Source organism: Gigantopelta aegis, chromosome 7 (genome assembly GCF_016097555.1).
Source record: "Gigantopelta aegis isolate Gae_Host chromosome 7, Gae_host_genome, whole genome shotgun sequence".
In the NCBI taxonomy this organism is placed as follows: domain Eukaryota; kingdom Metazoa; phylum Mollusca; class Gastropoda; order Neomphalida; family Peltospiridae; genus Gigantopelta; species Gigantopelta aegis.
In genome coordinates, this window is record NC_054705.1 from 40,859,349 (window position 1) to 40,872,479 (window position 13,131).

A 13,131-nucleotide genomic window follows, 5' to 3' on the forward strand; every position below is an offset into this window, starting at 1 on the left:
TGCATATAAAAGATCCTTTGCTACTAATGTTTTTATGGCAGGGTCTGGTGACTGTCCTTCTTCAGAAATACTACTTGCTCTAACTAGTGCACTATGATTGGTGTATCAAAGGCTGTGGTATGTGCTATCCTGTATGTGGGATGGTGCATATAAAAGATCCCATGCTGCTAATGTTTTTATGGCAGGGTCCAGTGCCTGTCTTTCAAAAATACTACTTCTTACTCTAGCCAGTGCACTATGATTGGTGTATCAAAGGCTGTGGTACGTGCTATCCTGTCTGTGGGATGGTGCATATAAAAGATCCCTTGCTACTAATGGAAAAATGTAGCAGGTTTCCTTTCTAAGACTGTATGTCAAAATTACCAAGTGTTTGACATCCAATAGCCGATGAATACTAAATCAATGTGCTGTAGTGCTGGTTTTAAACAAAGCAAACTTTTTGTCAGAAATAGGAAGCACTGAAAGTGGGGGTTTTAGCTTATTTGATAACTACGGTCATAATGCTGAAGATAAATTAGTTTTTTACAGACCTGTTGAAAGATATGTATTTCAAGTCCAGGACAACTAATTTGCAGGACAATAGTAGTGACACTGAAGTTAATTTTCAAAATACGTATTTAAAAAAAAAATTCTGTAGCTTTAGGTAAAAACTAGGTTAACTATACTAAGTGACAAAAAAAAAAGAGGCAAACTGGAAAATAATAATAAAATATGATGTCTTTTGTGGTGATGTGAAATTCATGTGAAATTCATGTGAAATTCACGTGAAATTCATGTGAAATTCATGAAGACTAAGACAACGTTTAAAAGAAGCGAGTTTCTCTTTGCAGTAATGTCATACATATAGATTATTATACGAGCTTGTGTGTCGTACTGATTTTACAAAATGAGTGTCACGATTTTTGTATTGTCCGAGCGAGATCGAGGGTAATACATGAATCCTGACAAGAGTTTCGTAAAATCAGTACGACTCATACGCGAGTGTAATCATTTTTTTATTATCCATATTATTATTGTAATTTTTTTTATGAATAACAAGGCCCACGGGCTGTCTCAAAATGTTTCAACCACAACTAAGAGGAGATGACGAAATGATGTCATAGTTCAAATGCACAGTCTGGGCTAGGACTGGAGAAGCAACATCATGTTATGATGTCGCTTCCAAAAATTACGTCATAATTACTGACAGAAACAATAACAGTTTTTTATTATTACATTTATAAACCATAGTGGTATTATTGAAACAAAAACAAAAAAACATTACGTCATTACACTTGTTATTACACGTGTGCTTCGTATGATTGTTATTAACCCGGTTATATTGAACCATGTGGATAATAAATAATTGTTCGCACATTTCTTTTGTTACTCAGTATAGCTTGTGTGATTAGACAGTGAGACTAAAAGTTATTAAATTATTTCAAAAGATGTCAATATTTGTTTTTCAGAAAGAGGAGAAGAGTAAGACGAAGGCAGCTGGTTTGTTTGACAGCGACGGTGACAATGAAGATGATTTCTTCTCATCAGCTCCAAAGACCAAAGACACGTAAGAATCTGTTACTGTTATGAGGTGCTTTGGTTTGTGGGATCAAATCAGCTTTGCAGACCCATACGGGTTTTTTCCCGACCTGGGACCTCAGTGTTTCTGCCAGAAAGAAAATTTTGGGTATGGCACTAAGGAATTGAATGCAACCACAGTCAACAGGGGATATGGGGGACCTCTCCCAGAAGGAAAATGGGTTAAGTTTAGGGTTAGGGTTAAGAAAATCATACAGTAATGATGAGAGTAATTAATTTTGTCAAAAAGTCAACTTAAAAAAAAAAAAATTGGGTATGGCGCCATACCCGTTTTACCCTCTGGCAGAAACCCTGGGTCACCTAATACAATAAACTCTTGTATCTTTGCGATCTCACGGTGCAATTCTAAATGACTTGCAAAGAGGATGCTTTGTTGTCTTGCAGAGCCTAAGAGACCTTTGTGAATTAGGCCCTAGAGCTTTAGCTCTCACTAATTTAGGCACAGCAGGTTTCTGTTTGTTCTGAGCACACCAAGGTCTTTTTAATGCAGTTATGTTAATAATAGCTTGTAAAGAATTGTACACATTCAGAAATGCATTTCAAGCTGTTTTTTAAAGTTTGTTTTATTTAACGACGCCACTAGAGCACATTGATTTTTTATCTTATCAACGGTTATTGGACGTCAAACATATGGTCATTCTGACACTGTTTTTTAGAGGAAACCCACTGTTGCCACATAGGCTACTCTTTTATGACAGACAGCAAGGGATCTTTTATTTGTGTTGCCCACAGGCAGGATAGCACAAACCATGGCCTTTGTTGAACCAGTTATGGATCACTGGTCGGTGCAAGTGGTTTACACCTACCCATTGAGCCTTGCAGAGCACTCACTCAGAGTTTGGAGTCGGTATCTTTGATTAAAAATCCCATGCCTCGACTGGGATCCGAACCCAGTACCTACCAGCCTGTAGACCAATGGCCTAAACATGACGCCACCGAGGCCGGGGTGGGGTTTTAAAATTTTTTTTAATCTAATTACAGCTTAACGTTCCATTGATTTTGAGGTGAAATGTTTTGATGTTAACGTGTTTGTATGTAATTTGGGCTTGCTTTTTATGGGCATACTTATTTTGACACTCTTTATTGCCTAAGCTTTGATGCAATCTAAAGCCCAGCACCAACACAACCAGGACCTCATGACTGATATATGAAAGGCCATGGTATGTGCTATCCTGTCTGTGGGAAAGTGCATGTAATAAATCTCTTGCTGTTAATGGAAATAGATAGCATCTTTCCTCTAAGACTACATTATAGAATTACCATGTTTGACATGCAACAGCCGATGATTAGTTAGTCATTGTGCTCTAGTGGTGTTATTAAATGAAGAAAACATTTAATTTTGATTCCAGGGGTAAAAAGAAGCCTGTAGGTGGCGTTGCTCTGTTTGGTGGCGCAGACATCTTATCGAAGAAGATGCTGTCGGAAAAGAAGGTACATGTATTTCACTTAGTCATCAACAGTTCTGGGACCAATTTCACAAAAACATTGAAAGCAAGTTTTTTTTCTTCTACATAAACGTAAATTTATGACTAAATCACAGTTTGTATAAGCACAGACAATACATCTAATATTATGAAATGTACGTATCTCATTTTCTTTTGTCCTTAAAATGCTCCATCTATAAAGAATACTACATGAGTGGTCATTAGATACCATTTATCTTAAAACGAGTTGTTTTAAAATGTATTTAACGAGCGAAAGTGAGTTGATTACATTTTTAAGCAATGAGTTGTGAGATAAATGGTATCTAACGGACACAAATTTAATCTATTTCTTACATATCCCCCAAAACAAGGTTTTAAACAAATTTTAACATCTTTTTCAACTAAAAGTTATTTGCAGACCTTACGCTTGTAGCTAACTTACACGTCACAGACAAGACAGGTTAACTATATGTCACAGTGTAATCAATTTCAATCGTGCCATTTTTTCATTGGACGTATGGCATTGGTCCCCTGGTCATCACCTAGGGGCAGCCAGTCATATGTCTTGAAATTGTTAACACACATACATGTGTTAAGAAGTACATGTATGTGTTATGAAAACTAACGAATGATGTTCTCACCAACGGGTGTGTAAGAAAGATGTTTTATGCATGTTAAAATATTGATCATTGTGTATGGCCTCTAGACTTGTGCTTGTTCTTACCGGCCTCGGTGGCGTCGTGGCAGGCCATCAGTCTACAGGCTGGTAGGTACTGGGTTCGGATCCCAGTCGAGGCATGGGTTTTTTTAATCCAGACACCGACTCCAAACCCTGAGTGAGTGCTCCACAAGGCTCAATGGGTAGGTGTAAACCATTTGCACCGACCAGTGATCCATAACTGGTTCAACAAAGACCATGGTTTGTGCTATCCTGCCTGTGGGAAGCGCAAATAAAAGATCCCTTGCTGCTAATCGGAAGAGTAGCCCATGTAGTGGCGACAGCGGGTTTCCTCTTAGAATCTGTGTGGTCCTTAACCATATGTCTGACGCCATATAACCGTATCTCTGTCAACGGTCTTGTTGGCATTAGGAGCAAGTTGTAGCCCAGTAATAAACACACACCTACCAATTAATGCTATCTCTGTCAACGGTCTTGTTGGCATTAGGAGCAAGTTGTAGCCCAGTAATAAACACACACCTACCAATTAATGCTATCTCTGTCAACGGTCTGACGCCATATAACCGTAAATAAAATGTGTTGAGTGTGTCGTTAAATAAAACATTTCTTTCTTTCTTTGTGTTCTTGTTCTTATTCTGTTTTTATAACTCTTAAAAAATACTTGCTGTCTCGGTTGTTGTAGGAACAAGCAGAGGAGAAACCCGTCTCCCCAGCGACGGCGTCCCCTAAGAAAACGACGGTGTCCCTGTTTGATGCCGAAGAAGAAGATGATGCTGATTTGTTCGGAGGTCCACCACCTCTACCACCAGCCGAGAAAAAAGACGTACAGTAGTTTTGTTTCTATTACCTTTAAAATAAACACACACCTACCAATTAATGCTATCTCTGTCAACGGTCTTGTTGGCATTAGGAGCAAGTTGTAGCGCAGTAATAAAGCTAACGCTTGAGGCACTGCCTGTCTAGGATTGATTCTCATTGGTGGGCTCTATTTCTCGTTTTAGCCAGTGCTCCACAACTGGTATTTCAAAGGCTGTCGTCTGTGCTATCCTGTCCATAGAAGTTCCTTTTCTTTTAATCAAAAAGAGTAGCCCATGAGGTGGCGACAGCGGGTTTCCTCTCTTATTATCTGTGTGGTTCTTAACCATATGTCCAGCACCATAAAACCATAATTGAAAATGTAGCGTGTGTAGTTAAATAAAATATTTATTTCTTTGTCACTTTTATGCAAGTTTTGATAGAAGATTATATCGCAAAACACCAAAACATTTTTGTGTTATCTGTCAGCTCCTAAAGCCTTAAAAACCAGTTTACGTGAAATATATTTGTCCTTAAGCCCAGCACACACATACCAACTTCTCTATTCTTTATCTTCTGGAAGTGTGAGACCATGTAGCCCAATGTAACTCAATGGTTGATACGTACTCCGATGCACATCATTCTTTTTTGTTCTTGCTTTTAGATGAGGGGCGAGACGTAGCTCAGTGGAAAGCGTGCGGTTGGTTTGGGATCGATCCCTGTCAGTGGGCCCATTGGGCTATTTCTCGCTCCAGCCAATGCACCATGACTGGTATATCAAAGGCTGTGGTATGTGCTAGCCAGTCTATGGGATGGTGCATATAAAATATCCCTTGCTGCTAATCGAAAAGAGTAGCCCATGAAGTGGCGATAGCGGGTTTCCTCTCTCAATATCTGTGTGGTCCTTAACCATATGTCCAATGCCATATAACCATAAATAAAATGTTTTGAGTGTGTCATTAAATAAAACATTTCCTTCTTTTTTGTTTTCAGACGAAAGCGCGGACCAAGTCAAAGAGTCTGTTTGAAGATGAAGATTTACTATTTGGGGGCAGCGAGGAAACTCCCGATGTCGACCTGTTCAGCAAGGCTGCAGCAGTCACAGACCAGGTGAGTGATACAGTATACAACATAGCCCGAGTACTCTAACCATAAGAGAGCAAGACGGATATGTGGACAGTCATAACACTCTCATGACGTATTTGACCAGATCATTATTGAAAGGGGGTGCTGTCGGGTTTCTTCCTGTAGTGTGTGTATTAGTGATTAAGATATCTTTTTCTTTTCTTTTTTTTTCTTCTTTTTTTAAAAATTATTTATTGTCCCCAGATCACTGGCAATGTCAAGGTTGAGGTTTACAAAGATATCAAATATTTGTTGTTATCAGTGAACTCGGAAATGACCAGTGTAACAGTATTTAACGTCAAACATAGGATTGTTGTTGTGTTAGAGTGGGAATCTTTGACTACCATTTGGTAGGCACAGTTTGCGCAGTTTTCATATACATTATTCTCTGACAGTAATGAGACCGTCATAACAGTCCAAATGTCGTCCTGCTCTCATACGGTCAGAATACTCGGGCTGTACACAACATAGCTATAAAATTAATGATCCACCCTTAGTTGGTTTCTCAGAGTTATTACTTACCACAGCTGAAAACCTCCCACCTGCGCCATCCCCCTACCCCAATGAGAGGCAGGTCATAGTCCAGTAGTTTGATTGATTGTGTGATCCTTAACCATACGTCCAATGCCAGAGTACTCGAACTATGGCAAGAGAGCGTTGATAACAGTCCAAATGTCCAACGCTATATAAACATAATTAAAGGGACATTCCCGAGTTTGCTACATTGTAAGCTGTTTCCGACTAATAAAATACTTCTACGATTAAACTTACATATTAAATATATTTTCTTGTTTAGAATATCAATGTCTGTATATTCAATGTGTTTCGGATTGTCTTAATACTTGTAAGAAGCCAAAACTGGATTTTGTCTTCAAATAATTTCGTACGTACGAAAAAATATATTTTAGGAAATATAATGAAATTTAACCTAGTACAAATATTAGAACGATCAGAAACATGTTTAATATATAGCCACTAAATTATTATGCAGAAAAATATATTTGATATATAATTACAATCGTTAAAAAGTCTCTGTTAGTCGATAACATCTTAAATACTGTAGCAAACTCAGGAATGTCCCTTTAAAAATGTGTTGAGTGTGTCGTTAAATAAAACATTCCTTCCTTTCGTTCCTTGCTTTTACTATTACCATTAGTCCCTCCTACTAGCCAGTGCACTACAACTGATATATCAAAGGCCATGGTATGTGCTATCCTGTCTGGGGGAGTGCATATGATAGATACCTTGCTGATAATAGAAAAATGTAATGTTTTTTCTCTGAAAACTATAAGCATTATGAAATGTTTGACATCCAGTAGCCAATGATTAATTAATCAACAAGCTCTTGGCATTTGTGCCTCTGTTATTGGTTAACTACTCATCTTGGGGCATGACATAGCCCAGTGGTAAAGCGTTCACTTGATGCACGGTCAGTTTAGGATCGATCCCCGTTGGTGGACCCATTGGGCAATTTCTTGTTCCAGCCAGTGCTCCACAACTGGCGTAACAAAGGCCGTGGTATGTACTATCCTGTCTGGGATGGTGCATATAAAAGATCCCTCGCTGCTAATCGAAAAGAGTAGCCCATGAAGTGGCGACAGCGGATTTCCTCTCTCAATATCTGTGTAGTCCTTAACCATATGTCCGACGCCATATAAACGTAAATAAAATGTGTTGAGTGCGTCGTTAAATAAAACATTTCCTTCCTTCTGTTATTGGTTCTCTACTTATCTCTGTCCTTCTGTTTGTCTATCTGTCTCACATATAATTTTTCAGACTATTTTTTCACCGCAAGATATTGAGCTGACATTTTGTGTATAGCTTTAACATTCCGAGTTGCAGATCAAGTTTGACTTCCACAGAGTTATTGCCATATCAAGTTTGACTTTCATGGGAATTTACCAGTTTTTCCAAAGTTATTGCCATATCAAGTTTGATTTTAGTAAGAATTTATTCAAGGACCATAACTGTCAAAAATGAAAATTAACCATGTTTGACAGTTATGGCCCTTGGTCTAGGAGATATGAAAATATCTCTGGGGCCCGGTAGAGGACGCATATTTCAGAATGCTTGTTGATGTATATTAAATAATAGTCTGTGTTTGTGTTGTCGGCCATGAGTTTTGTTGTCTCTAACTGCAGCCCAAGTCAACCAAAGCTAACACTGTCCCCACTAACACTGCTACTAAGATAGGTGGCGCCACCACGACCTCGAGCACCACTGACCTGTTTGATGATGACGATGATGATGATGATCTTTTTGGTACGGTAAAAACAAAGGTGAGAATTCAGCAAGACTGAAGTGTTAAAAGCTTTAAGATTGGCAATACCGGTGTAATAGCCCAAAATATACCCCCTGCCAAACTATAACTAGGGTATAAACTGGACTAGCCCAGAATATACCACGGGGTATAAAACAGGCTAGCCCAGAATATACCTCTCAAGTCTGTATTTCAATGTCCAGAGGTTTTTTTCCATCATAATTTATATATTTTGGGCTAGAGAATATCGAGATATCTTCTAAAATGACTAATCTGTGATAGTTTTATTTTTATGAAAGCAATAGTTGCTTTTCTTTTAAAGCATTTATTATTATTATTTATTTATTTATTTTGTATACAGGTTAGTAATAAAAAATGAGGGTTAGGGGTATAAAACAGGCTAGCCCACTTTAACCCTGGGTATAGTTGGGGGGTTTTAGGGGGGGAGGGTTATATTTTGGGCTGTTACACTGGTACTGAAATCATGGCTTAACTAAAACATTAATTTTTTTCTTTGCTAAAATTAAAAAAACATTCTGTTAAACACGGGACTTCAAACTAATATTCTAATTCAATCTGCATATCAAGAGAAATTCGAAACCCATTTGCGACACTAAAACCATCATTAACATGTCAATAATTTTGGCAATTCGCCAAGAGCCTATTTACATGTATATATTCATACGCTACTTTTTGCTGTTTAGTTGGACAAACTTACTTTTAATATATCGCTTTTGAATTTTTTCTGAAGTAAAATTCATTTTTTTAAAGTAAATTTTATGACGTAAATTCTGTTTATAAACGTTTGTATGACGTCAAGTGTGTGATGCTGACAGGAATTCCAAGGTAAATACTGGCAACTGTGCCGAATTATGAATATTCATAATGTACTCGTTACCGAGCACCAGATGCACGGTCGGTCTGGGATCAATCCCCATTGGTGGACCCATTGGGCTATTTCTCGTTCCAGCCAGTGCACCATGACTGGTATATCAAAGGCCGTGGTATGTACTATCCTGTGTGGGATGGTACATATAAAAGATCCCTTGCTACTAATGGAAAAATGTAGCGGGTTTCCTCTCTAACACTATATGTATATGTAAAAAATTACCAATTATTTGACATCCAATAGCCGATGTTTAATTTAATCAATGTGCTCTAGTGGTGTCATTAAACAAAACAAACTTATTAGTATATGTAAGTGATGTTATAATAAGGTGAAGAAAGGTAGTATCTTTAATATAGCATGTTTACATTTATTTATTTTATTGGCAACTAAAACAATGGACTGCTGTAGAAATAGCCATGCATGCTAATAATGGCTTGCTTATACAAATAATTTGTTTTAACCATTTTCAAATAGAATGTAACTCTGTATGAATATTTGTTTGTTTCGTTTGTTTGGTTTGTGTTTGGTTTGTGTTTGGTTTGCTTTGTTTTGCTTTGTTTTGTTTGCTTTGGTTTGTTTTTGGTTTGTTTTTGTTTTGTTTTATTTTGTTTGTTTATTTTATTATTATTTTATTATTTTTATTTGTAAGTCATCACCTGCCCCAGTACAGGAGAAGGTTGATGTACGAGGAGTAACAACAACAGAAAGTTCCGATAGTGCCAATGTGGAAGAAGTAAGTGGTCATGTCATCTATAACCCATGTGTTAGGGTATTACACCACTATTTCCTGTACTCTTTCAAACTCTGGATCAGGTGTTAAAATAAACCCGATGTCAAACACCAAACAGCCATAATTTAAATGTGCTGAGGTGTCATTAAACAAACATTCCTTTCTTCTCTCACTCTCAACCAAGTGTCAAAATAACAATATGTTAGACACCAAATAGCTGTAGTTTAAAATGTGCTGAGGTGTCGTTACACAAACATTCCTTTCCTTTCCTTTCCTCTCTCACTCTCGACTAAGTGCCAAAATTACCATTTGTTAGACCCTAAATAGCCCTAGTTTAAAATGAGTTGAGTTGTTGTTAAACAAATATTGGTTTCCTTTCCAAACCATATGTGAAAATAACCATGTTACACACCAAATATCTATGTTTTAAAATTGTGCTGAGGTGTCAAATTTCCTTTCCTCTTTTACTCTCAAAATAACCCTACATCACCCACCAAGTATCTATATACAGACCTTGCTTTTAAGGTCCGCGGGTGCTCGTACAGTGCATGTTACTCAACAAACGGTACACATAAAATAGATGGGTATATCTATTTCCATTGTTTACAAAAATCAACAGTTTTCTTAGCTCTTTTAGCTGATAGGAAGGTCCTTTTATTAAAACAATAATAATTAAAAACATGGCAGTGGCTTCCATCCAGTCGTTAAAGTGGTATTTCTCTTGTTGAATAAATCAGGAAATACTGGTTTAATAAACAATTTTGTAGACGTACAAGTCAAAATCCAATCGGAGCTAAGCTGCCTATTTTATTTATTTTGGAGAGTGATTTTTCACTCGCCTTAGCATATTGAGGTGTGCAATTTTCCACTCGCCTCAGCATATTGAGGTGTGCGATTTTCCACTCGCCTATAATTTTCAAAGACCAAGGACTGCATATAGAGGAGTTGTCACGAATGTTTTATAATATGGAATCGACATTAATCGGTATTTGTCTAGGCTCTGCCGAGACAAATACCGATTACCGGGTAACTAAACGAGGTTGATATTTTACATATTAAAAAACACGAGTAGCAAATTCTATTTATCCTATAACACTTTTAAAATAACATTTTCATTCAATATTTAGTAAATTACAGTACTAAAGTCGCCTCCATCGGCATCACGATTAGCACAAATTACATGACATTGTGTAGTCTGACGTTACACATTTTAACTAAATCTTATGAAAACGTTACGCTCAGGTATACAGGTCTTGTTGGCTTGTAAACAAATAAGCCATTGATAACAACTAGAGACCTTGCAAATTTGCATATACCTTGCAAATTTGCATATACCTTTAAATTTGCATACCATTATTAACCGGGTTAATACACTAAATTATCACATAGGTGTATGACATGGATATCATGGGTAAGTTGTAGGATAAATGACTGTATAAAATAAAGAGGTGTAATACACTAAATTATCACACAGGTGTATAACATGGATATCATGGGTAAGTTATAGGATAAAGTGTAACATTTTCTGAGGTCTCGTTAAACAATTCTTTTTCTTTTCCCCTGTAGGACAAATCTAAATCTCCGCCGGTGGAGACGAAGCGAAAGAAACCAGCGGGGGCGGTGTCGATGTTTGGCGGGATGGATCCAAGTGCGATACTCAAGAAGAAAAAGCCGGTTGAAGATGTGAGTGAGAAGAAAGAAGACAAGAAACCTGTAGAGAAGCCAGGTGAGAATGTTAAACTTTGTAAACGAGACTGGTGAAAAAGAAACCAAAAAACCCTTCTGTAGTTAATAATAGTTGAAATCTTTAAAAGGTTATATTTGTTTATGGGAGATTTTTTTATAGGAAATAAAATAATATGGAAACATTTGTTTAAAATAAATAAATAAGAGAGAGACAGATAGTGTGTGGGAAAGAGGAGAGATGGGGAAAAGAGGGATTGAGATAGGATGGAGGGAAAGAGGGACAGACAGAGAGGTATGGAGGGGGAGAGGAGAGGGGAGAGAGAGAGAGAGGTATGGAAGGGGTAGAGGGAGGGAGAGAGAGAGAGAGAGAGAGATACGAGAGATGGGGAAAAGAGTGAGGGAGGGAGATAGGATGGAGGGGAAGAGGGACAGACAGAGAGGTATGGAGGGGGAGAGGAGGGAGTAGAGGGAGAGAGGAGAGATATGGAAAAGAGGAAGGGAGGGAGAGTGGGGCAGAGACAGAGAGGTATGGAGGGGAAGAGAATGAGTGTCGGAGAGAGAGGATAGATAGGGAAAAGAGTGAGGGGAGAGAGGGTGGAGGGGAAGTGGGAGGGAGAGAGAGACTGATAGAGCGATGGAGATTAACCATTCAATACCGGCCTCGGTGGTGTCGTGGTTAAGTCATCGGACATAATGCTTGTAGGTACTGGGTTCGCAGCTCAGTATAAATGTAAAAATATAGCGGGTTTCCTCTGATGAAAAAGAAAAGTTTGTTTTGTTTTACGACACCACTAGAGCACATTGATTTGTTAATCATAGGCTATTGGATGTCATTTTGACAGTCAGAGAGGAAACCCGCTAAAGTTTTCCATTGGTAGCAAGGGATCTTTTATATGCACCATCCCACAGACAGGATAGTTAGTGGTCCTATGTCCCACCCCTCCTCTGATTACCACGGCCTTTGATATACCAGTCATGGTGCACTGGCTGGAACGAGAAATAGCCCAATGGGCCCACCGACGAGGATTGATCCCAAACCGACAGCGCATCTTTGATGAACGAGTGCCTTACCAATAGCCGATGATTAACTACGTTCTCCTATGTCCCACCCCTCCTCTGATGACTACGAGTCAGAATTACCGAATGTTTGACATCCAATAGCCGATGATTAACTAATTAGTTCTCTAGTGGTGCTATGTCCCACCCCTCCTCTGATGACTACGAGTCAGAATTACCGAATGTTTGACATCCAATAGCCGATGACTAACTAATCAGTTCTCTAGTGGTGCTACGTCCCACCCCTCCTCTGATGACTACGAGTCAGAATTACCGAATGTTTAACATCCAATAGCCGATGATTAACTAATCAGTTCTCTAGTGGTGCTACGTCCCACCCCTCCTCTGATGACTACCTGTCAGAATTACCGAATGTTTGACATCCAATAGCCGATGATTAACTAATCAGTTCTCTAGTGGTGCTACGTCCCACCCCTCCTCTGATGACTACGAGTCAGAATTACCGAATGTTTGACATCCAATAGCCGATGATTAACTAATCAGTTCTCTAGTGGTGCTACGTCCCACCCCTCCTCTGATGACTACCTGTCAGAATTACCGAATGTTTGACATCCAATAGCCGATGATTAACTAATCAGTTCTCTAGTGGTGCTATGTCCCACCCCTCCTTTGATGACTACGAGTCAGAATTACCGAATGTTTGACATCCAATAGCCGATGATTAACTAATCAGTTCTCTAGTGGTGCTATGTCCCACCCCTCCTCTGATGACTACGAGTCAGAATTACCGAATGTTTGACATCCAATAGCCGATGATTAACTAATCAGTTCTCTAGTGGTGCTACGTCCCACCCCTCCTCTGATGACTACGAGTCAGAATTACCGAATGTTTAACATCCAATAGCCGATGATTAACTAATCAGTTCTCTAGTGGTGCTATGTCCCACC

The 13,131-nt window shown here is 38.5% G+C and overlaps 1 protein-coding gene across 4 annotated transcripts in view; it reads left to right on the plus strand.

Annotated features, from left to right (window-relative positions):
- Positions 1–13,131, plus strand: part of LOC121377573 (WASH complex subunit 2A-like) — an 81,729-nt gene that overhangs the window by 51,785 nt on the left and 16,813 nt on the right. For 3 of the 4 annotated variants that reach the window (XM_041505623.1, XM_041505624.1, XM_041505625.1), the window contains 7 exons: positions 1,449–1,546; positions 2,928–3,009; positions 4,364–4,504; positions 5,470–5,586; positions 7,743–7,880; positions 9,400–9,483; positions 11,047–11,206. In XM_041505623.1, coding sequence (XP_041361557.1) covers positions 1,449–1,546; positions 2,928–3,009; positions 4,364–4,504; positions 5,470–5,586; positions 7,743–7,880; positions 9,400–9,483; positions 11,047–11,206 — 820 coding nt within the window. The remainder of the gene's footprint in view (positions 1–1,448; positions 1,547–2,927; positions 3,010–4,363; positions 4,505–5,469; positions 5,587–7,742; positions 7,881–9,399; positions 9,484–11,046; positions 11,207–13,131) is intronic. The other variant, XM_041505626.1, reaches the window with a different exon arrangement.